This window comes from Haemaphysalis longicornis, unplaced genomic scaffold (assembly GCF_048455015.1).
Source record: "Haemaphysalis longicornis isolate Haplotype H1 unplaced genomic scaffold, Haemaphysalis longicornis Haplotype H1 scaffold_1, whole genome shotgun sequence".
Classification (NCBI taxonomy): Eukaryota; Metazoa; Arthropoda; class Arachnida; order Ixodida; family Ixodidae; genus Haemaphysalis; species Haemaphysalis longicornis.
The window spans coordinates 419758922-419784164 of record NW_027526203.1 but is presented as its reverse complement, the minus strand read 5'-3'; the positions used below and the strand labels follow the sequence as shown (position 1 = coordinate 419784164).

The 25243-nt window shown below is 47.0% G+C and overlaps 1 protein-coding gene across 1 annotated transcript; it reads right to left on the bottom strand.

Moving 5' to 3' along the window:
- Positions 1–10268: 10268 nt before the first annotated feature.
- LOC144155626 (pancreatic lipase-related protein 2-like) lies at positions 10269–24383 on the bottom strand. The gene is made up of 6 exons (XM_077687191.1): positions 24256–24383; positions 20416–20606; positions 18750–19061; positions 13653–13905; positions 11565–11759; positions 10269–11035 (listed from the first exon to the last, which is right to left on the bottom strand). The coding sequence occupies exons 1-6, from the start codon at positions 24284–24286 to the stop codon at positions 10806–10808; spliced, it is 1212 nt and encodes a 403-aa protein (XP_077543317.1). The 5' UTR covers positions 24287–24383; the 3' UTR covers positions 10269–10805.
- Between the last annotated feature and the right edge of the window lie 860 nt (positions 24384–25243).

Below are 25243 nucleotides of genomic sequence, written 5' to 3'. Positions count from 1 at the left end.
AACGTGATCTACGCAACGGCTTGCCGCTAGCAATGCGGCGCCCGACGAGCGTGTCCGCGAGGCGGCACGACGAGTGAGAACCGACGGTGCATATCGTGAGCCAGAGAATGCCGTATAGCGCCTTCGGCGCCAAGGTGCCAACTTGGAAGAGTTCAGGAGCGCGTACGCCAGATTCTAAAGGGACTTTCTCGATCGTCATTTCGGCTCGAGCTGCAACGTGTGCGACAGACTGTGGCTCGATAATGACCTGACTTCAGGCATGAAAGTCCGACACACACTCGCCGGGGAAGCCCCCAACGCGCGCAGCTTCGCTGGTCAACCACCTTCACAGAGTGTAATGGCCTGTGATTTTTTTCTTTGTCCGGTCCTTTAGGCGCTGCCTACTATGTTTCATGAATACCAATGGTTACTGATTCGAAGTTCAAACAGAGACACTTCGCTTGCCTCAACTCGACAAGCGTCGTGACAGCTCTCCACTTGAAACATACTTCTCTGGAAGCGTATTTTCTACTTGATACTCCATGCGCCATTGGAGAAAGCCTACAATCAAGTCTATAGCTTATTTTATTTCGTTTTGATCTCTGGTGTGCGGTTTTCTATTTTTTTTATGTTTCCGTTGACCTCGAAAATTTCACAACCGCGTTATTAAAGGTTCCTTTACACTTTTTTTTTCAACTTGTTTCAGGATCTGAAATGCTTAGAATGTAGCCAATAAGCGCATCTAGTACTTAGATTGGGTGACCGCAAAGAACTTAGGTCAACTATTATTACACTGCGCACAGCAGATGACTTACAACCTTGCTTCAATTATCTGTCTTTCTTGGTGTGGGCATTGTTTGCGGTCGTGAGTGATGCCACTCAAGCCTTATCGCGGCGATTGGTTGGATAAACGCACCTAAACGCACCTAACAAACGCACTTTAAAAATCGCAAAAAAGGACTACCAGCACCCCTAAAAACTTCTTATGATGTTTTGAATGCGGAAACAATTACGGTCCTATTGCCGAATGTATAGGTTAATATGGTGGCCACCCCCTTGTTTATCGGCCACCACCATGATTGGTCCGGAGAGGAAAATAAGCGGCCATAGTGCCAGCAGTCACTACGGTGGTTGCCGCGCAAAGAGCCCTGACCCCATGTTGATTGCTGGGCCACTAATGAGGCAGCAGGTTGATTACAAAGCTCGGAGTAGTGTGTGCATAACTAAGAAACGACGTGCCCTCTCATTATCATAATCATCTTCATCATTATTTGCATTTTGCCTCTTTTACTTCTCTCGGCTATTATCCTCAGCGCCTTGGCCAGTCGCCCTTGTTACGCCTACATCCTGGCACAGCATTGGGTATCCTCAACTTTGAGCCTAACGGCGCTCAAAGCAACGTAAACTCATTGTACGTATGGTTTGCGGCACGAGTTGACGACGTTTTACCTTACAGCGATGCATTCTAGCCGCGAAATGCCCAAGCCCAATCGGCACACCAGGTAACATATATAGAAACTACCCAAACAATTTTTTCTGTCTCTTTCCCCCATTTTTCCAATTCCGTGCATCTTTTGTTCTTATCGCGTTCTTAGTACACAAGATATTCCTTGCTTTCTCGGACCGCACCCAAAGAGTTGGGGCAGCGACTTGGTGGGGAGGGGGCGCGGGAGAAACGTATCACGTCCTGTGATTGAAACTTAGAACGCTTCCTTTGCGTATCGTAATTCTGGACGTACTCGCTGTGGCTTACCTTTTTGAATAAGCAGCACCTACGGTTAGCCCAATAACCCTAAAAAAATGTCACGCCAGTTCATTTCAACCCAGCCATGCCACGATGAAAGTTTCGCGTTACGCCGATTGCCACCTCTGCGTGGATCCGGCAATTCCTTTAGTGTCGTGGTGGCTTCACGAAGTTACACCTTATATAGACACTGCGGATTACTGTATCATCCACAGGAATGGTCTGCACTCATATGCCCACACGTAGAAATAATCATTATGCTGTAAATTGTCGTATGCTATACGGGCAGGTATTATTACGTGATGGCTTCCAGACACAGCTCTTCTTTTATATTGATAAGCTGTAGAAATTATACTGGAGGGTATAAATGTACGAAATGTAGCCAACTGTCTAAAAGTGTCCGCCTGGAGCACCGAACATCAGAGCCCTTCACTAACTATCAGCAACTGCAGTCAACAATCTGCACATAACCAGTCGACCGTGAACTTGCTGGCTCAAGGAGAAACACGTTTAGGGTGCGAACCTTCCTACAAATTGGATGCTGAAAGGCGTTTTAGATTCATTCTTAAATTGAACATGAAGGCTACGAATTATGTCTTACCTTTTTCTGATCCGGGCTACACGTTGGGAACCTACGCCGCGATGCTTGTGAGGAATGATCTCTCGCTGCACAAAGCATAAAAGCCCGCGCTCGAAATTCAGAACAGAGCGCCCACACCTCTTGCAAATACAACCCGCTTGTTTTTGAGGGAGCCGGCGATCCAGCATTGTTAAATAAACCGCTCCGACATCACGGTGACCCGTGTTCTGGGTTTCAGATTCATGACTCGTGTTTGCTGGATGCAGAAAAGATAAAAGAGTTGCGAATTGTCCGTTGGAGGCACTCATATATACACGTCTCCTGCAGCCAGCATCTTTCCTGCCCTGCATATGTTGGTCTTGACATGGATCCATGCGGGCAGCGATGTATGTTACTGTGCTACCGTGTCTTTCACAACGAACTTAGCGCTGCATGCATAAAACACTCCGTGGGTGCGCGTGGCGATAACCCGAAGGCCTGTCTGAATGGGGATAACTCTGGGTTCGCGTTCGCTTTGTACGTCTTCCTCGTGCATTGTTTGCCTTGGTGCTCGCACCTCTCTGAACGGCGCGAACGTAACGCGACCTTCGATGGTCACGTGCGCCTATGCTGCCAAGGTTCGCGCGTGTCTCTTTTTTTTCCATGACCTACATACGTTCAGCGCTCTGGCTATCCTACGCGTATTGTTTTAGAGGCGAAGCCCCTTAGGGGCTCGGGCTGTCGGCTTCACCTGTCGTAGTCGTCGTTTCATGTAGTCATGGTACTAAAACACCGGAGCACTCGTTTTTCAAGGCCTCGCGCTAGAACGCTTCATCTCCATCGGCGTAAACGTGTACTAAAAGAACACACCGGGACACTCGTTTTCCAACGCCTCGCTCTAGAACGCTTTGTGCTTCAGACACGAGACCTTTACAACCAAGCTATATACCTCTACCCCCCAAAGGTTTCATCTGCGTGGGCAAAAACGCCAAATCGCCAAGAATGCACTTACACCCTGCATGCTTCGCCCCTCCCCAGGTTTCATGTTAGTAGATATGGCCCGGTTTTTTTTTTTTTTTTTCAGTCCGCCGCGTTTTGAGTACAGTTAAGCGGAGTGATTTGAAGAATTAATTTACTGCAACAGAATAGGCAATTGTGCGAGCTGGTAATGATTCTGACTTGCTGACAGCGTGCATATACCTGGCATCCCGTTTTGCACTATCGTCACTGATAGGGGATGTGGCAACTTGTAATGCTGCACCACCTGCAGAGCTAACTTAACGCGTTCATGTTGCATGATCCATTTCCTTGTCGCCGGAGTGGTGCAGGTCCCTTCACTCGCCATGTCTCCCCACCCTCTGTACGAAGGGGTGCGAGCTTAGTGGGTCACGCTTACGGTTCTCCCCAGCTGACAAATATTGCAAATTGCAGAAATGGCAAAGAAGGGAAGTCGTAGTCTCTGTCACGTAGAAGGAACTTAACACTTCCCTTCAGATTCTTGTTTAGTGGCTACCTCGCCAATGGAAATAAGAACTTATACTAGATTGGATTAGATTGTGGGGTTAGACGTGCCGAAGCCGCACCTGAGCTATGAGGCACACCGTAGTGGAGGACTCCGGATTAATTTTGACCCGCTGGGGATCGTTAACGTGCGTCGAAATCTCGACACACGTGCGTTCTCGCTTTTTGCCTCTACCTGAAAAGCGGTCACCGCAGCCGGGATCGAACCCGCGTCCTTGAGTTCGGCAGCACCGCGCCTTAGCCACTGAGCCACCGCGGCTGGTTGGAAACAAGAGCATTGGAAGGAGGGGAGGGGGGCAAGGCGCAATTTTATTTAATTTGTTTTGAATTTTATTCGATTTCTGATTTCAATTGTATTTGTTTATTTGAGCTAGCGCGGGGGCTTCCCAGAGAGGAGGACCCCACCGGGCGGGCGCCCAACCATCAGCGCTTGAAGCTCGTCTAAATAAAGTTTATTCACTCACTCACTCACAATGCTGGGACATTTTGTGTGCAAGCGTGACGGAAAAATATAAAATACACTGTACAGCATCAGGAGGCTGGATTAACTTTTATTCAGAGCAACACAGTAGAGGGTGAACCGTTCGCTCACGTGGACGGCGTCCACAGTCTGGGATGTCCTGGGGACATGCAATGAGCTGCGGCCGGGAGATCAGCTCAAGCTGGGCGTCCAGATGGGAGCTGGCCAGCTGGCCCCTTCACCTCTCTTTGGTAGAAGTTGGCGAAGATGGGGTTTGAGGGCACTATCATATCGCGTGGTATAGGGCACGGAGAGATTCGCAGAATGTGAATGTCGAGGAATGCTAGGAGGTATAGGTCCCGGAGTCGAGTTCTGTGGGGAAAAGTATTCGTTTAAATTTTGCGAAGCTTTGTTTCTTCGTTGTTTTGTAGCCTGAAGTGAGGGAGCGGTAGAGTTCGTCGTTGAAGCTGATGATGAGCCAGGATGTCATTGTAATGAAATGGTTCTCAGAAATGACGCTGCATATGGTTTTCAGGGTCAGCAGCTCCCAAGGATGGCCGGGGTGTGAGTGTGTGGGCAGTGCCATGTGCTCCCTCGTTATCTTGGAGGGATGCGTGATCCGGAGTCCACACGATGGTCGTCATCTTTGAGGGCGGATGCTCAGTTGGTAGAGTAGGACGGAGCATCGGTATAGTGAACATCTGAGCGTTATTCATATTCGGAGCGTGGGCAGGCGGCACAAGCTTGCCGTTGGCCTAGATTGTGAGTGGGATGCATATGACAAGGGATGGCTGGAACAGTCATCTCGCTGCGATTTTGCAAGGGATGCGTTGTTTGGTGAACGCAGAAGGGAGTAAGAGGAGCCGAGTTGCCTTAAGACGGAACGGCTGTTATCCGTGAGGAAGTTTTCAAGTTGACTAGTTTTGTGTGCCTCGATGAGCTCTTCGAGGCTGTTGAGTTACCGAACTGGGGGAAGCGTTGGGTTCATGTTGGGATAGAGAGACTTAGGGCGACCTTGTAGGTTTGTGAATAATTGCATTAAGTTTGGTGTGTTGGGCTGGCTTCGTGGCGAGATACGGCATGCCGCATGGGGAGCGACTGATGAGTTGTACCACGGCCGCTCGATGGGAACTCGAGTGGCCGTGGTTGTACAAAACGGAAAGTCTCTTTCCGACCGTGACATTGGTGGGTTATGCGGAAGATGAGGTCCATAAGTTGCGAGACTGTTGCCTGGAGTTCTGAGATGGCGGCAGGACCCACACTGTCTTGCTGAATTAGTGGGTTGAGGAACCGGAAAGTGTTGACTTGAGGAACGCGAGTGTCGTTGATTGCGACAGTGGGACCTGACTTGTGATGGGCTTCGTCCACGAGTACGGATTCGACGGGTGGGTAATTAAGATTATTCGGGAGCGCCAGTCAGGCCACGGCGAGAAAGATAGCCGAACCCTGCTGGAGCAATATAGCCAAGTGAAGTGTGGTTACTACTTCTTGTATAACGTTGCTGTTGTCCAACAGAACCCTCGGTAGTTAATTTGCTGAGATCGTCGGCGTATACGGCATAATGGAGATTATGTGTGATGTCGAGGACAGGTGATAGACCTAGAAGAGCAACAATAAAGTTTAAAGAAGACATAACGGGCCCATGCGGTGTTCCTTTAGCGGTGTTCCGTAGAAAGCCAATACCGACTTTGGCTGTACCACGCCCGTCACCACTTGACCAACTCCCAGGACCGCACCCTCCGAATTGCGCTCCGCTTGTTCACCATTGCCAGGAGCATCCTGTCGAACTGCTGTTGAACTTTATCTTGACCTTTGCGACCGCGCCAATCACCACTTGAGCAGCCCTCTGGACAGCAACCTCCAATACTCGTTCCTCTCGCTTGCCATCCCCAGTGGCCTCCTGTTCGTTCCCGATACCTTCACGTGTTAAAGGGGGCATGCAGACAAAATACGTTCGTTTTATTCGAATGATTTGGTGTTTTATAATGCCCAAGCGCTTTTCCGGCGCTAAACGGTGCTTTATTTACTGAGAAATTAAACAATTTAAGTCATAATATTGATCTTTCCACTGAATCATGTGTTTCGTGACGTTTGCAATGATGTATACAGAACAAGTCCTTAAAGGAGCCATGAAGAGAAAATAGAACTTTGTTTATTTTGAAAGAACTAGGATTCAGTATCTCACTCAGCTCCATTACAGCCACAAAAGATATTTATTTAACGAAAAAAAGCAAGAAGTATTTAAAGACTTTCAAATTTTGCGCTACAGTGACGTGTTATGAGCAAGAATGACGTCATACGGGCCAACAATAAAACATAATTTTCAGTGCGTTAACTGCACGTTAGCATTCAAGTGATGCGGTCAAATGGAACTAGAGGCCCCATTATAGACGTCCAGTCATGTGTCGTCACGGCAGTTCAGTTAGGCGGCCGCCAATCGTAGAAACAAGGTTCCGTGACGTCATAGAAAAGTTGCGGGAAATTGGCTAGGGGGTCGCGACTGCTTCACACGTTTTATTTAATATCTCCGTTATTTTTTCGAAGATTGCGATGATATTGGTATCATTGTTATCGGGACTAAGCAGTCTTTCTAATAAACCCAACTTGTATTTTGTCTTCATGGCTCCTTTAAGAGAACGTAAGTATGCGGACTAGGGCTGCAGCAAACGGCGGAACGCCTTGTTTGCTGTCAGTTCTCCTAGATGGCGCCACCGTACCACTCGGAACTGCTGTCCACCGTCGCTTTGTTTTTGATCGCATTTGTGCTTGGATAATGTTTTTTTACGGTTGATAGTACTCTTTTAGGAAACATTGGGTATGCTCAACAAGCAGACGTTTATGCCAGTAAGCTCAACGCGCCAGAAGGATGTACAACTATAACCGGCATGCCGGCTATAGCCGGAATGCCGGGATAGCCGGGATGCCTCAGAAAACTGAGGTAGTTTTAGAGTTTGTTTTCCAGTTTGTTTCACTCATGCTGTTTCTCCCTCCAGCTGCTGCTGGATTGCCAGTGATTGCCAGTGATTGCCATGCTGTGATTGCCAGTGTTAGCTTCCTCCCTTTTCCAGCGTTTCCTCCTCTAACACTGCCATGTTGTACGCACAAATGTCGTTCGGTTTACATATGCTAATAACTTCGACAGCTCCGCTACTTCAATTTGATCCGCTGCACTTGACACTTTCATATTCTTGTGTTTCACAATTAGCTTCTTCGTTTTCTGAGTTAGTTTTTCAGTTTGTTTGTTACACGCTGCTTCTTCCACAGCTGTTGTTGAATCTGTGATTGCAGTTATTAGTTTATCATTTAGCCTTTCTACGGTGTCTTCGTTCTGCCCGTTTAAAAGCGCGAATTAGTTTTGAAGGGTTATTTTAAATTCTTGCGTCCTGGCTTTGAATAACTCCATGCTGGGTTTCTTACCTTTTCCGTGTCTCTTTCTTTCTCTTTAACGATTCACCCTTACTCAGGACTTAAGCATCCTATGATAGCCGCTCCGAATCTTGCCTAGCATCTCTACGCCCTGCCCCATACCTGGGTTGTCACTTAAAGTGAAGTCAATTTCATTTTTTTGTTATACCACTGAGACTTTTCCCTGTCTATTTCCTATTATTTCGTTTGTAGACGAATACGTTCATTAACCTCAGGTATTTTTGCCTCTACAAATACCACCAGTGTATCTCGTTGACTGTTGGGACTGCCTATTCCAAGGTTTCGCACTGACCTTTCTCCTATTTGCTTCTTACCGACCACTGCGTTAAAGTCTCCCATCACAATCGTGAACTGTGTTGTCCCCTTCTTCATTGCTTCTCGCTAATGCTGAAGTATTCCTCCACGTTCCCTGCTATTTTGCCGTGTTTTAAAAATCCCACCCCGTGTTGTTTCTTCTCTTGAGGTCTTTGGTAGTACAGGATGTGCCTGCTAGTGAGCTCCATGAAGCCTTCTCCTACCATTCTAACTTCGCTTAACCCTATTATATCCCACTTAATCTCCGAGAGCTCCTCTAATAGTACACCTAAGCTTCCCCCGCTAGACAGGACTGGCGTGTTGAACGTTGCCAGGTTCAAGTTCCAAATGCGGCCTGCCGGGACCCAGAGATTATTAGCACCCTCTGCTGTATTGTTGGCCTAACCGCCGCCGTGATGCTCTGCAGCTGCTGAAGACTGAGGGCCGAGAGTTGAGTTGGTCAGTCATGGGAGGTGGGGGCCAACTACTATACCAGGGTGACCTTCTCTGGTGAGGGAGTGCGGTTTGTGTATCAAATAGCCTTCCTAGCGTGGTGGCACCTATCTAGTTTAGCCTCTTAGGTATCCGTGGTGATGGCTACTTCCGGAACAGGTAGCACTCCATACCTGCACGGGTTGTGCTCGGGGAGCTAGAAGAAGAACGTCGCGCACTCATTCTTGTACTACATCTATTCCTAATCGGAACGTTAAAATCGCGGACATTGCTTGTCACTGTTGTACCTGGGCGGCTTTGCGGTCAGATAAGAAAAAAATGTCGATGTGTAAGGTGGTGTCGTGCTAAGATACTCCGTGGTCTCAAAGCTATAATAGCTGTACGAGGGGCCTTATAAAAGACGACCGGGGATTGGCGCCGGAGAGCGAAGCGAAATGACATGAATTAGCCCTGCGCGTGTTTCTTTTATACTGGATAAGTTAGGTGGCGATTCCTTTGAACACTCAGAGCGCGGGTGTCTTCTAACCTCCCGGCTAACTTGCGGTTGCAAAACATATATACACTATTGCTGGTTTCAACTATTCCGCGAGCATTGTATCCTTCTCTCCTCTACGCGTGTAACACCGTCTCGTACAAGAAAGAAAGGCAGCAATAAGAAACGAGATTTTTTGTTCTGCGTCCTGGGAATTAAAACATACGACTAAATCTAAATACAAAACACGCAATCACGCAAATTAACAACAAGGACTCAGGTTATCCCTGCCTCCGAAGCGCTGTGGCCTGGGTTCATTCTTTAGAAGTCGTGAACTTCCAATACTGCGAACTTTATGATATTTGTGGCCGGCGAGTTGCATGTACCGGGATACGGGCAATGGACACAGGGAGACGCACATGCATGGTGACAGACATACGCCGAGAAACAGTGGTCGCATTAAACCACTGACGGCCTTCGCTTTGACAACAAAACCAAGAATGTCAGACTCAACCCGTACCAAGCTGCTAAAGTTGCAAGCACTTTAATTTAAGAGAGAAAACAAGCTTTAATTTCGTACACCTGCTGCCACAACTAAAACAGCTGTCGTTCAAAGGTACACAGTGCAGTATTCCTTTTTTTCTTCAATGATAAAAACTGCGTTGCACATGGGGAAGCTATGATTAGTGGTATACTTTACAACGCAAGCGATATAATGCAAGAAGCGCTAAACCGGGCTTACGGTTTCTTTCAACAAAATCGTGGGTGTTTTACACGCCGACGGTGCACAGAGATACGAGGCACGCCGCAGCTGATGGCTCCGGATCAATGTAGACCACCTGGGGATCTTTGCCGTGGGCAAACCGACGTTTTTATTTTTCCCCTCCATCAGAAAAACTGCCGCCGTGGCCGGGGTCGAACTTGGGTCCCGGTCGCTTGGTGCTGAAACGTCTGTTGCACTTACTGGTTCGCGGCAGCTGATTGGTTCGTGCAACAATCAAATTATTCCTGTGGTCACTGGGAGCAATTGTTTGGGCGAACGGGCTTCTTAATTTTGAATGTAGGTCATTTTATTGGAAATTCAAATCCCAGTTAAATCAAGTCGAATGACTTGTTTTCAGCACCAAAATACTTCCCCTTTCTCTGCTAGAGCCCATATTTTAATTCTAACAAGGCAGGCAAAAATACCAGCAAAAGTTCTTTCTAACAAAGGACCACCATGAAATAACAACCCGGCCTTTTTTTGTGATACCTATCACTGCGAGCAATATGATCGGTAAAAATAAACTCTCATGTTATGTCTTCCATTTTCGCAAGTTTTTGCACGTCCATACACACACAAAAAAAAACACAACATGCCTGAGCAAGGAAAGTTTATTTATTTGGCCTATACATATTTACAGTATTGACGATGTGTATTTTACAGGTGATTTGAAACCAAGTGGAAGGCGAGGCCAGCTTAATGCACGGGGGCAAACGAAGCTTCACCAATGACATCATACTCGTTGAGTATTTGGGAGCAGGTGAACCGCTACTCATATTTTGAAGTGACGGCTGCCAGAGCAGCTTAATGCCTTTGGACTATCCCGTCAGCGGTTGGGCACTCGGTAAACGATTATATAAGGCCCAACGTTGGAAATATTTATGCCTCAGCCGTCAGGATGCCAAGTCAGCTTAAACAGCCTTGTGACAAGGTTTCCGCTCCCAGGCATTCTTTTTCTAGGTGGCATCGCTAATAGATACTCAACGTGCACTGCTGTGCTTCACTTTGTAGCCCGTTGCTCGTGTAAACTATGAGGTCAGACCTCTTAGAGACGGCATCTTGGCCCTGTAAGGAGAAGCATGAAAGCTACTGCAAGCTTGCTGCATGTTCTACGGAGTAGAATTTGCAGGGAAATCAGGCCTTGCAAAAAGGATTGTGTCCGTTGGTCCAAAGATACTGTGGTCCACGGCCCTCGGCGCTGGTGCTGAAGTAGCCCATCTCTCCCTGAAGCCCAGTGACGTTGCATTGAGATTTCAAGAAAGCTTCGGCGTTGTCACACGGGTGAGACTGAAACAGGCAGTGCCTGTTCTCGTAGATGGACTCTATGAAGTACTGCACGGAGCGCCGGTGATGGCAGAACAGGTCTGAAAACAAACGGGACGCAGTGCTTAGTGATCGGAGACTTCGGGAACACTAGTGAGCGAGAATTCACTTTTCTTGGTGGGATCAGTGTGCCGGTATCTATAAACGCTTTGTTGTTCCATAGTAACGAATATGATTCACGCCTCGCATTCTTGCATTGTCAACGTAGAGTCGAAAGACAGCTAGCGCTGGTAGTAAAATTACAGCTGAATGCACGGTTTCGCTAAGCGGCAGCTAATAGAGCTCCTCCGAAAGCGTTTTAAGAATAAATTCGGGCGCTTGTGTACATTGCGGCATTTCTTTTAGGGGTGTGTGGGAGTTTCAATAACCTCCTACAGAATAGGGTCAAGAAAAATTTGGGCCATGTTGTGCTGACGTGAACCGATGTGCCGAGTCTTTCTAGAGGTTGGCACTCACTTGGCCATGCCTGTCATTTCGGAACGTAGTCTATACCTAGCAGTCGCGAAGCAGAGGCCTCCTGCAGTGATTTCGGCGTGCGCATGCAGTCTCGCGTGCGTGTCGAGCGCTTACCGAAGAACCAGCAGCCGGGCTGAGACCTCCCTCCATTGGGGTAGAAGTTGACGTGACCGAACGCCTCTTCCACGCCCAGCAATCCGGCCAGCACGTTGCTGCCGGCCGTGGTGTGGATGGCGTCCACGTAGCTGGCGTCCTCTTTGCGCAGTTGGAAGTCATACGATTCGAACAGTGGGCCAGCAGCATCCAGAGCTGCGAATCATGGGAAAATGACAGCGTGGTTTGTCTGTATTGGCTTCGGTTTCACGTTTGCTTTGCTTTTCCGTACGCTATACAGCAGGCCGCAGTGATCTGGCAGGAACGCGGCACCACCATCCGGATGCAACCTTACAATGTATTTTCGGAGAGGTGTGTGCATGCAAGGCTTCTTTCGCGAACTAGCTGCGTGGCATTGGAATAAAATGCTGTGAAAGGAGGTTTAGCTCGCCTTGAAGCAATGGTCGGTATTGGTGGGTTCCTTCACGTATTACACAGCGTTATTGGCCCGCTTCGCAGTAGACAGGGCGCCAGCTAGTCATGATGCCCTCTTACGGGTGAATAGTTCTTTTTTTTTCGTTGTTGTTTAATAATATCAAACCAAATGTATCTTATATTGAAGGCTAGTAGATGCTGAAAAATTTGAGCTGTTGCATGCTGGCATGGCATTAAAACACTGATTACCCTGTTTTCGATATTTGAACAGCAACGTCACCTGTGACGTTTTGCAGCGGAATATTTAAACCTTTGTCATATATTTGTGATTTTTTTGTGCGCGAGAACGACGTCCATCGGGGGCGGAAAAGAAATGAGCCGGCTACCAAGTGCTACCTCTGAAATAAGGCCGAGATCTACGTCACCTTCATGGCCTCTTTTAAGCATTCCCAATCATCCCCACCCACATTTTGCCTCCTCCATCTTTCTATTTGAAGGGCGCATGTCCGTTTCGTCTGCGGCGAGCATTAACAAGCATCATGTTCTTATTCAGTGCACCTGCAGCATGGTTATTCAGCTTGAGCAACTAATTGCGATATGATAATGAGGCTTCAAGCAGTTTTGCACGCGCACGACCACGGAAGCGGTTCTTGTATACACGGTGTCACACCCTTTTAAAGAGCCCCACTATCGCATTTAAGGAACAATTCCTTGGTAGCCTGTTCTCAAAAGGCGAACGTGAGAGCTGTTTTTTAAACAGTCATATAAAGTAAAGTAAAGTATATATTATAAGTGGGCTGTAAACTTTGCATGGTTCATTCGGCACGCACTCTTCAGTACTGAACGGCTACTTTTGTCACGAAAAAGCAAAATATGAAACCAATGAGCACCTGCGATGTTGACTTACTAAACACCTCAAAAGAAAACTTAGGTCCACCTTACGAGCCGTAGGAATAAGAACGGTGGTAGTGACTCTTAGCGATAGGAAACAATCATCTTTGATTAAGGAGAAAACTCGGGTGAAAGATATACTTGCTCCATATTTGAGAAAAAGGTGGCGCTGGCCTGGGCGTACGTGTAATGTGGAGAACTGGCCACCGGTGGACCACCAAGGCAACGGAGTGATTACCGACAGATGGGACTAGAATTAGGAGAATACTGATGGCCAGAGGGAGGGATCAGGTAAGCAAATCTGGCGGCAACGAATGGACTAGGACAACGGAGGATGAGAGCAGTTGGAAATCTATCGGAGGGAAAAGCCTTTATCCTGCAGTGCACATACAAATCATCGTCACCATCATCGTCATCATCATCAGAGGGACGTAGCATTTGCAGGGTGCTACCCCGCTTTGTGCACAAAAGCCCTTCCTCGGCTGGTCAAAGAGGTGTTTTTGCTGGAAAACCTGGCACGCACCAGGCCTCGACGCCTCTAGGTGAGGCCCATGAAAAAGACTTACAAAGTTCTCTGCCATGGGGCCACTGAGATGAAGAAATGGTCCTGACAGGTCGCTGGTTACGTGGCATGCGACGTAAACGATCGCATTTACAACAAACACCCTCGAAGATGGTGCAGCCACTTTGCTTTCTTTCAAAGAAGACCGAATGGTCCGAACAGAATAGTTCTTTCTAACGCACGCGCCCAATCGGGGCCGGTTTTTAAGAAAGCCTGCGTACCAGTGATGCGTCCAATCTTCGTTCCGGTGGCGTTGAGGAAGTGGCGTCCACAGAAGCCGGCCACCTGGGCTCCCAGGCTGAAGCCGACCAGGTAGGTGTTGTTGGCTGTCACAGTCTTCTGGTGTCGCGCCATAAGTGCCTGTATCAGCAGAGACATCTGGCGGCCCACCAGCGCCGAGTTTGCGGCCGCCGAGACGTAGTCGGGATGTCGGCTTCCATTGCTCCAGTCGACTAGGACCACGTTCAAGTCCTTCTGCAAACGCAGGCGAATAACACGCATGAGCGACGATAACAAACCGCCTCTGCTTTTGCAAGCGTTGATATTATAAAGGGCATACTAGTATACCTTATGCTGCTCGGATAACGGCCTCCGTGCTTATACGAGCTAGCACGCTAGCTACCGCCATCATATGTGCAGTGTTTTGCGGTGCTTTATCCCTCGCTTGATAGCTACAAGTACAGGCAGGCAGGTGCCTTTGCCGCAATTGAAACTAAATAAGAATAGAAACATATCGTGCTTCATGCTCAGGCTGCCATGAAACGCGACAGCTAGCGGCTTTCTGGCGGCTTTTTTCAACGGTCCGGCCTTGCAACCGTCTCTCGCCGACAGGCAGACACCTCGAAAACGGTCATTCGCTGTGCTAATTGCTTTTAAATGAGGCAGTATTAAGGCAATGGTCGGGTGTGCGCAAAAAAAAAAAAAAAAGACTGGTTTGCGCCGAATAGTAAGATGAAGAGTAACATCTTTATAACCTTTGTTCGAAAAGAACTTTATCAGAGAGAGAGAGAGAGAGAGAGAGAGAGAGAGAGAGAGAGAGAGAGAGAGAGAGAGAGAGAGAGAGAGAGAGAGAGAGAGAGAGAGAGAGAGAGAGAGAGAGAGAAAGTTTATTGGAAGGAGAAGAGGTCGGCCTGAGACTTATGTTTGGCCTGCTACTTTCCACTGGAGCAAGGGTACGGAAAACAAATAGAAAAAGGAATGAATGGCAGGGAAAGCAGCCAATCAACTATGTACATTTAAAGCACGTCTAAAATGTAACGGGGAGCAGCAACAGACTATCACAGTCCAATTTGTCCCACACATAATTATCGACCATATAAAGAAAAAAGCACGAAATGTGATAAATTAATCCGCAGTCTGTGGAATCTCGCAACCTCTAGTAGGGCCGATCAAAAGTGTGGTTACGAGTCCCAAGGCACGTAAAATGCGTATGGTCCACAGACAAATGCTACCACATTGAAAAACATGCACTAAGAGGAGCACTGATTTATTGAATAGGCAATCCAAAACTAGTTGTATGTGGTCGAATGCTGCTCGCGTTATTCATTCACAACACTGGACAGAACAAATACGCCACTATGTTAGTACAGTCACCTTTTCCCACGTCGGCGTATATAGGCCTGCCGACGTCTTCTGCACGCCAGAGTCTAAGCATACTCCGCACCTATAGCAACGCTACTTTCACTGTGTCTTGTATTACCGTTAGGTCGCCCGGGAACGCTGTGGGTGCTGCCTTTTCGCCAACAGCAGCTGGGACATGTGTAATGAGCAGAAGAAGCGCGACCCAGGCTTGTGCCGTAATCGGGGCCCCGAAAAGGCGCACTCAGCGTCCGCCGAAATGGTGTTGACAGTAACGCGTTCCTGTTTCTCGGTAATTTAGTGGCGCACTTGTTACAACTTCAAAATAGTAACGCATAACGCATTCGAGCTAAGATTTTTCGAGTAGCATGTCCTCTTTCCAAGAATCGACGGGAACAGGACACGAAAGCCATCCTTACCGCATCGATTTCTTCGCTGTCACCACTCAACCGCACTTCCAAAATAGCGGAAAAGGAAATGCGAAGGTGCTTTTGACGAGTGGCGCCCCGTCCGGGAAAATGCGTAAATTTACCTCTCTTTACAACGTACGTACAGGTACAACTAAAGAACACAAAGTGCACATGCGCACGCACAGATGATTAATAGTAAAAAAATGTTCGGAAATAAACTTTATTTCATTGCGCCTGTGACTGCGAAGCTATGTTTCGGTTGACACTTAAGCAATCGACCGTGTCGTAAAGCATCACGGACACATTGCTTCTTGCTGTTAAATATTCAGATTTTAAAAATTTGTTTCTCCGTGCAAGTATTCTTCTCTTTTCATCTTTAACTTTGAAATTTACGCATGTCGTTAATGGTTACAGTTCCGTACACCTTTATTTCTGTGGGATGAAAAGAGTTGCGAAGAACGTGCGTTATTTTTAAAGGCGATAGTCTTTCATGGGCTACTCGAATGTTTAAATTTTGGTCCGTCTGTCTACCTGCCTGTGTCTCGATTCAACCGCCCGGCCAAAGTTGACAGAATTCTTGAGAGATGAGACATTTATATAGGCAAAACATTTGCAATCTGATCAATCTAGAAAAGGTGCTTCATACTTGTCAGCCTTGTTCAGCAAAAAGAAGTTAGGTTTATTTCAGGACAAACGTCAACACATAACTGGTGTTTGCAGTGCTCCTTTCGTTAAAAGTAGATGTGCGCTCGTTTTTTGCGGGACCAAATAAAAAAAGCGCGTTGAAAACAGTGTTTTAACCACAAAATACGAACACGGCTGTCGCTCGTAAGCCTCGCGCTCGTTGCTCGAGAGCTAAGTCTCAGCAGCCCAAACTGATGGCGCGCCAGCTGAATGCGAACGCGGCAAACTTGAATTCCGCAAACCTCCCATGGGTGGACCGGGACAAGAAGAGAACAGCGTGAGAGGTGGCGGATGAGACAGACGAGAAAGTTACGTTGCAGGTGCGACAGAAGGCTATCGTCTTTCGACGACATTTGGAGCGGCGAGAGCAGATAAGCGGCTTTTTTTTTTCTTGGCAACGTAACAACAACACTGTACTTTCATTCGGTGGTAGCGTAAACCTGTAACGCGTTCTTTTTATTTGCAGGTAACCAGTAACGCATTTAGTTGCGTTTTTCGGTAACGCCTACAACACTAATCGGAATGATCTTCAGAAGGTGCAGAGAAACGGGGAAAGGGGAGAGAGCTCGCAATTATGGGTCAGTAAAATCATAATCATAATCATAAAGTTATCAATTCCCAGAACGCGGCTGTTTGGAATTAAAAAGATTAAACTGTATTGGTAGCCGAAGTGCACAGGTAGGCAACAGTTTTCTCTGAAAAGTAGAGCAGATAATCAGACGCGTAAGCCCTTTTGTTAGGCAGCACACGATAAGATAGCAGACAAAGCGCTGGGGCTCCCCACCCAGGTCAATAGCTCCCTAATGAATACATGTGATTCCTAGAACGGACCAGCACTGAACCGTGGTGTAGATTTCTACAATGGGTAGAGTCTTCTGTTCTTTTTTCCTTCACTGATAAGCTGTGCGCTCTTCGTGGCGAATGTTATGCAGCCGTAGTTTCTGAACGCTGTCCTTCTATTTAATACGGCGTTAGGCTTGAGAAATCACGAAAAACTTGCACAAATTAGACTCCCACTATTTGTTCTTGTCGTGCTGAATTAAACGATCGCCTATAGTGTGCCACACTCTAAAAAATTTCGCTTCACCCCAGTGCACCTGAATGACCAATCGCAGTTTTAATGGGACACATGCGGCGAATGACGTAGCCAGGCGTATGATTTGAATAAAAAGTTGTTTGGCATTACGCGATGCAAAGCTGGATTCTTACTTTGTGTAATGCGCGCACGCTACATTTCCCCAATCAAATTGTATGTTGTACTTCGTCCCTGGCCTACTTTGCTACTTTGATCGCTATGATTGGTAATTCGGTTGCTCTGTGGTGAAGCAGACCCATGGATACTGTTAGGAGTGAAATTGTGAACAGTTAGCTACAAGCAATACAGATTTATATTATCGGTTTTACTTTTGGAGGAGCCATTCGTGTTTTAATCCCAAGAACAAAACGTCGTTATTGTCGATTGCCCATTTCAAGCGCTAAGGTGTCGCCCAGGTACAGCAGTCGACTCGGGGCCTGCCTCTACTTTCATCGCCTCGCGGAAGGTTACGCGTGTGCCCGCGTTCTCCAATAGACGAAACTTAATGCTTAACGTCGCAAAAAAGACCACCGATCACGTTTGTTATGAGCGATCAAGTCGTCCGCAGCGCGAAGCCAGCGACATTACTCGAAATATTTCTCTAGGCAGAGAGCCGGACATACCTACGCCCAGGTCAAAAGCATCAGTAGCGGCGATAAATAGCGATAAATTTCATCAAACAGACTATTGATAATAAATAGCTGCATTGCATGTTTGCGCCCTACTTCAGCCAATACCAAGAAAGGGACGCCAACTTTTAGAGGGAGCGGCTGTGAACAGTTCCGTCGTGCTCTCGTCCGGCACGGGCGAGTGGAACATCGGTAAGGGCACGCGTGGTGTGCATGTACACGCACTGCGTAATAAGTTGAGAAGCTTCGAGGTGATAGGTCGAATTCATCAAAGGGGTACGTGTTCGCCATCCTATAATTATGGGAAAAGGTTGCATAAATTCTGCGAGTTCTTTTATCATCTCCAATAACTGGTGAGAGAAACTACATACACTAAGCGAACCTATCGTACCTGCCGTTATTTTTAAAGCCACTGAAACTAAGAGATATGGTTGGTATGTCTTTAGGTTCGGTAGGTCTGTATGCCGACCTTCAATAAATTTCAATGCACACACAACCGCAAACGCAAATTTGCAAGAACAAATAACTGAATGCATCCTTTGGCCGCCCTTGAAAGAAGAAGGTAGAGTAACGAATTACTTCGATTTTATTTACTACTTTAAGAAAATTAAGAGACCTATAAAACGAGACCTGTAAATCCCATATTTAGTGAAATAGTTTCCTTCTATTACACATTTGCAGGTTTGCTGAATAGTCGGCCAAGAAAATGATCTTCCTTAGGGAATTACTTTTTTGTTCCCGTGTATAGTGTGCGGCTGAGCACTGATCAAGACGGCGCGTGCTTCCAGTGAGGACAGCATAGTGGCCGTCTGGTCGAATCAGCGTGGTTAAAAACAACATCTCATTTGTGCTGTAAAGTAGGAGATATTTAGGACTAGGGAAAACTGGCTGCTCATCAAGAAGACTGCATTTAACGCATTGCGCTGCCCTTGTGTGGCTCACCAGTTGAAGGAAGGCGTCCCGCATGCTGGTGACCCATTTCTTTTGAGAGGACGCGCCGAAGCCGTGAACCACGAACACCAGGTCCTTTGGCTTCTTGAAGTGGGCAACGTCGAGCGTGGCGTTGTCAGCGTAGTCGAGGAACACCGGAACGTCCTTGTTAAGCCGCGAGTGCAGATGGAATTTGGTGCCGATTGTCTCGGGACGGCGCGGGGTAGCGATGAAGTGCGAGAATTTTCCCCCGAGGCGATCAAAGCAGCCAAGACGCTCGTAGCACACGCTCTCGTCATTGTAGAAGGCAGTCTTGGGAAGATTCTGCGCACAAAAAGTTTGATAAGTGTACAGCTTCGCAGAACAAAGCGCCGACAAGGACGAAGACCTTGCCGACGTCTTATTCTGAGCCTCCGTACAGTACACAACCGCCACAACAACAATAGACTGAGTCAAAGTGCCAGATGACCACTGGGTGAGCTGGCGGAAACATGTTTTAAGTTTCTACAGAATTCGACCGGAGCCGCTTTACGTATTACTTATTGCTTGATCTGCAATACGTACGCAGCCCCACGGATAGGCTCCATTGTTTGGGACAGGGAAACTTCTACTGCATGCGCTGTTCTCTCAGCCAGGTGTTTCGTGTTGCATCATTATAATAGTATGGCCCTGAAATCACTAGGGACGCAATAAAAAAATCATGCACCACTCCGTAACACGACGACGATGGTTGAACGCGAAGCTTTCTCGTGACGGATTCTTTGGTTTCCGTCTGAGTTTGGAGTGAGTTTTGACCATGTCGAAATGGAGCGGTCGGATAGACGCCGGCTTCATAAATCGAGGGACCCACATTCGATTCTTGCCACAGAAGTTTTTTTTTTTTTTTTTTTTTTCTCTCTTTCATTTCACTCACAATCATTCATCATCGTCTGAGAAAGTTGGCTTTTCTGTAGAGCGTTTTTGCGTTACAGACGCCATCAGTGAGAACACTAAAGGTTCGCTTTAAAGGTGTTTCTTTCGTTCCTTTTTTTATTTTTATTCGGTTCATACAGTGATAATCTGTGTAGCCTTTTTTTAGCACCCCGAATCGGAACATAACATAAAAAACCGGTCACCTGTCCGGAACGAAATACCGTTTAGATGGATTTTAGAAGGGAATTGAAAGGATGCAAATATAATATTCCCTCGCGGTAGGAGGGGCGGCAGCTCGATGCGAAAGGCACCAAAGTCCGTTCGACGCGCTGTTCCTCTGCGGCGTCTCCTTACACGCCTGGCTTGGGAGGTTAAACCCCGCACTTTAATTTTTTAATGCTTTGTTACCTCTCTATACTTCCCTTGAACTGTTATTCTACGTAGTTCTGTTATTCTACGTAGTTCAGTCGAACCGGAAGCGAACTGGGACGAAATGAAGCCGCACGACTCCGAACACAAACCGAACCGGTATCTTTTCAGTTCGACACCCTGTCTGCAAGACACGTTGGTAGATGATTGCTAAATCTTTAACGCAACCGGCCGAATTCACAGCTTTTTCACTTCGTTTCTTACTTTGAAGTAAGGGCTTTTTAATTAATTAAAAAAAATAGAGAAAATTGTCGCGTCTAAATAGCTGGTGTTTCTGTGAATGCTCGTGATCTTTTCTTGCTTCTTTTTTGTTTTCTCTCTCTCTCTCTCTTCTTACCTTAACAGCTTTGTCGGCGAGGTGGATACTCCGCAGCATCATTTTTCCCAGCTTCAGCTCTTCTTCCGACATTAAGTCCATGTCAGAGTAGCCTCCTGCCTTGCCGCCTTTGGCAACCCACGCCTTCTGGTCGTGGCGGGACTTTTCGCTAGGCTTGCCAGCTGCCGCCAGCGAGGCGGCTAGCAGAAGCACTGAAAGTTTAAGAACGAAAAGAAATGAGAAAAGGAGCCGTGGTTACGTCCAGCCAAAAACCACAAATTTCCCGCAAGTTCGGGAATTCCCTTCTTCTTAGTCAAGGCTACATCTTTAACTATAGACTTATTTCTCCGTAATGTTTTCTGCTTTCACATTTTGTTTCAACCCAATCGGGCTGCATAAAGAAATAATGGTTATTTTAGATCGTGGGCCTTCAGTATCCAGCTGAAAGTTTTTTTCCCGCATTCGTAATATGTGGTTTTTTGATCGCAAATAATGTCTAATGAACTTACGCGACTAAAATTACATTGGGCGAAAAAAACAAACAGCACAAATTTCCCTTCCCCCGTTGAATTCAAGCTACTGCGCGGTTTGGCAACAAGGCCGGTGTGCCATAGGAGTCCCACTGTCACCCTCATTGTTTCTATTGCTATTACAAAAACATATCTGTGAGATAAAAAAAAACAGAGAAGCTCGCTGTAACTGGTTCTTCAGAGAAACAGAGCACGTTAAACAGACCACGTTAACTCGGGCGCGCATTAAAGATCCCCAGGTGGTGAAAATTAATCCGGAAACCTCTGCTACGGCGTGCCTCATCGCCTGCGTTGCGTGGGCGCGTCAAACCGTACACTCAATCAAACAGAGAACTCGACGGGGAAGAAAGAGATGAAGCTATTTCTGACAGCACTTGAACGAGCCGCGATATGATTGTGGAAATTCGCGGCCCGGACCTTGTGTTCTCAGGCGTTAAACTCAGTTTACTGGTACACCAAACTCAAAAAGCGGGCTAGAACGTTGACGTCCCTCCACCCCTCGAACCTTCACATGTGCAGCGCAACAGGGGATAACGGCTTGCGTCGCGCTAAACAATTGTCTCTTATCGTTTTCTGATAGTTGCTTTGTGGGTGCCCTGTTCAGCACGCCGTTATTCCTGACGCTGCTCGAAACGTTTTTAGTTGACTTTTAGTTTATCAACTTTATTCTTTTTCTCTTCGTTTTCTTTACCTGCACTCTTAATGCCATTTTGAACCTTGTGTCATTGTCTCACGTTGCTTAGTTTTATCCTGTGTTGTGCTTCCGTTTGTTATACACCACATTGCGCGTGATAACGTTGTGCACAATAACAAAATAATTTTCAGCTGCTCATTCACAAAGCTTTCTATCGGTGCCCTCAACGGGCAGTGAACGTTTATCGCGATCGAAACAAGTCATGTGGTTTTGGGGTGACACTTTTGTTGTTTTCCGTATAACGCTGTTCGGTCGAACGGCGTTGTACGGGTGTTCGATTGTCATTTCCCTCAGAACAACGAAGTCGCTTATTGATTACTTAACAGTATTTTGCTTGTTTTCTAAGAAGCATTTTATTATTGTAGAGTTTATGATTGAGGGTCACGGCAAGCGACCAAAAATGAGCCCTTGATTAATTTAAGGCTGCTGGGATTCCTTTAAAGTGAACCAATGCTTCAGAATTCTTGGCCTCAGAAATCCCGTGCTTCAGGAGTCCTAACAGCGACGAAAGAGGCTAATTGGTAGTACATTGTTATGAATGCGACGAGTCTCTTGTTCTCGTCGTCTGTCTTACTTGTGGTATGTTCAAGCTGTGCGCATTCGTAACATCAAACTCGGAAGTTCTTAAATTATGTCTACTTGAGCCTAAATGAACTATAAATCCTTAAGGTCAGAACGCATTTTTCTTTCACCGGCTCCAGATAGCATACTTCTATCGGCATCAGTTCATACAATGTGCGTCAATAAGTACGAACCGCGGAAGTGCTACATTCCTGTTGTACAAAAAATTGTTTTGGGTTGCACCCTAATAATTCTCGTGCCTTGGCGTCATCGTGGTTCAGATGAATTAAATTAATGTCCACTCAATGCCATCAGGAGGTATAAGCACGCCAATGACGAGTCACCGCATATGACGAAAAGAAGGGATCGACATCATACAATGCAAACTGGGTGGTTTGCACTGCGTAATAGCACACTGCAGGTCCTATTTTTGAGTCTAGTCGTATGTCTGGTCTCGCTATTTGTCAAATTCGCTCCGAATCACTGCCTAAAGTAGACCCACGGAATCGTCTCAGAGTGTGCGAGTTGTAAGTAGTTCGTAACTCGCGAAAACAGTTTCGCAAACTTTCATAGTGTTGAAGTTTTTTTGAGTTCAAGAAATCCCGCCAGCAGAAGAGGTTAAATGAGCTTCGCAGCTTTTAAATCCCCTGCAACAAAAACCAGTTGCTTCCACCTCACCCTAATTTAGACCCCATCGTTGAGGCCGAGCTCCGTTTAGGGAAGCCGACCTCAGCGCCATTAAAACCTCAAAGGCTTCTTAAGTTGTTCGAACCACATAGGCGCTCACATCATAAGTGAGAAAAGAGAGTGTCCCTAGCCACTACAAGGTGCTAACAGTTATTAGGTATAATGGAGGAGGACCTACAACTGTATTAGCCCATAGGTTTTGGTAAAGTTGATCATTCATCTCGTCCCCTAGCATTACCAGGCATAAACACCTTGCATAGTGTCAACAAAAGCAATAAGCAGTGCCTCAAAAGAAAGTACGGAAGATTTTGCCCGCCAGGGCGGCTCAGTGGCTGAGCCGTTGTGCTGCCGAACCCAAGGATGCGGGTTCGATTCCCGGCCGCGGCGGCCGCTTTTCTGGTGAGGCTAAAAGCAAAAACGCTCGTGTGTTCGAGATTTCGGCGCACATTGAAGATCCCCAGGTGGTCAAAATTAATACGTAGCCCTCAACTACGACGCGCCTCATCGTCTGTGTAGCTTCGTAGCGCTAAACCTCATAATCAACCAAGTACGCTAGTTTATAAGGCTTTCGGAGACCATATACGCACAGTTGCAGCGAGTAGACAATTAAATAATAGCGTGATAAACATAGAAAACGTAATGGTGTTGATTTCTGTTAATTTTGCCCAAAAGTGCGCTTAATTTCACCGTGCACAATGAAAAATTCGAAAGAATAAAAAATCCTGGGCCATCTCCGCTAACGTGACTCCTGGGGAGGGGCGAAGCCTGGTGTATTCAAAGATTGTGAGTCTCTCTCTTGTCACATGGCGCCCGCTGATTGGGCGCCGGAGAAGCGTCGGTGAGAGGAGGAATCGCGCGCTTGCTGAGGCGGTGGCGCCCTCTCTTGAGATGAACCGGATTTAAGCAAGTAAATGAGAAACCGACTGGCCGTAAGCTGTCTTGGTGTCCCACGCCGCAGCAAGCTTTGAAGTATGCTAAGAAGTAGCGCGAGGTGTTAGAAAACAAGTGTCGCGGTGTTTTAGTACCAAATACGACGACATGATATGATGACGACATGAGACGCCGACAGCCCTAGCCCCTCCTAAAAACCGCCCACGAGAATAAGGGGATCAAGCAGTGTTTGTTATACGCTCACTCCAACCGCGCACCTCACTCACGCAGCAGGTAGCAGCCCCCGACACCACCTCTACCTCATGTCAACTGGTGAGGTTGAGGTCCATTCGAGGTTGAGGTAAATCTCATGAGAATCGAAACCTCATAAACTTGCTCACCTGTGCTCGCAAGGTTGTTCAATTAAAAGCCGATTGTGCAGGGCCCAGTCATTGATGTTTCTTAATAAGCATTCCGGGAAAAAAAGATATTCGCCTGTGACGTTCGCACGACACTTACCGAGGCAAGCTCTGAGAATCATCATCCTCATCAGAAGCAGCAGGTTTTTCGTGCTCCAAAGTGCGACTTGCCTGCGACTGGTGCTAAAAGGTTGCCTCCTGCCTCTTTTATCGTGTCCGGCGCGAACTGGAAAGGACATGGCAGGGAATTCCCGCTTATCTAATGATAAAAAGCACGTGGCTTAATAATGATCTTATCGGCCATGCCCACTCCAAATGCATATCGGCAGCTTATCGTTGAGCCTTTCTTCTTTTGTTCTCCGTTTTGTTCTCCACGGCTGGAAAGCGCTGAAGGAGGTGTGAGTATGCTGAACTAGGCTGGCGTGTCTATAGGCTGCTTACTCCGCGGACATGTCGCTAAGGTCACGCTTTCATTGTACCCTTAGTACTGAGAACGCAAAACAGTAGCGCGCTCCTCAAAAGACCGAGATAACGTCTAAAGAGCTGCGATCGTACGAGCTTTTAGATAGCGTCGTCAGATTTTAATCAGACCCTACATTTGAATCGTATCTCATGTCTATCAGTTTCGGCTTGCGTGCGTCTGCGTGAATGCCGTTACAAACATGACACCGCGGACTTCAAGAGTATGTCGATTTACGAACATACAGCGGAACGTTGGTTTCCGAGCATACGGACCGTCGTTTATGTTGCTAAGCACCGAAAGGTTTGTTTATTGACAGATAGGCTGCCCCTGTTCGGTGCTGTTGCTGACGCAAGCCTGGGCCGGTTTATTACCATAGGAACAGTATAATTTTGGGACTTCATGCAATCATTTAAAAACGATGCGTTCAAACAAAGTTACAGGTGTCTGAGCATTTTCCGTTCTTTACGTACTTCCGTAACGTTAAAGAAACGATGCTTTATTTCGGGCACCCATTTACAAACCTCTGTAAAACAGCCAGTGTTCCATATTTCAACTCCACCAGGAAAAAAATCAAATTCGCGCTTAACGTGCCGAAACTACACATTTGTTGTGAACTTAAGGGACA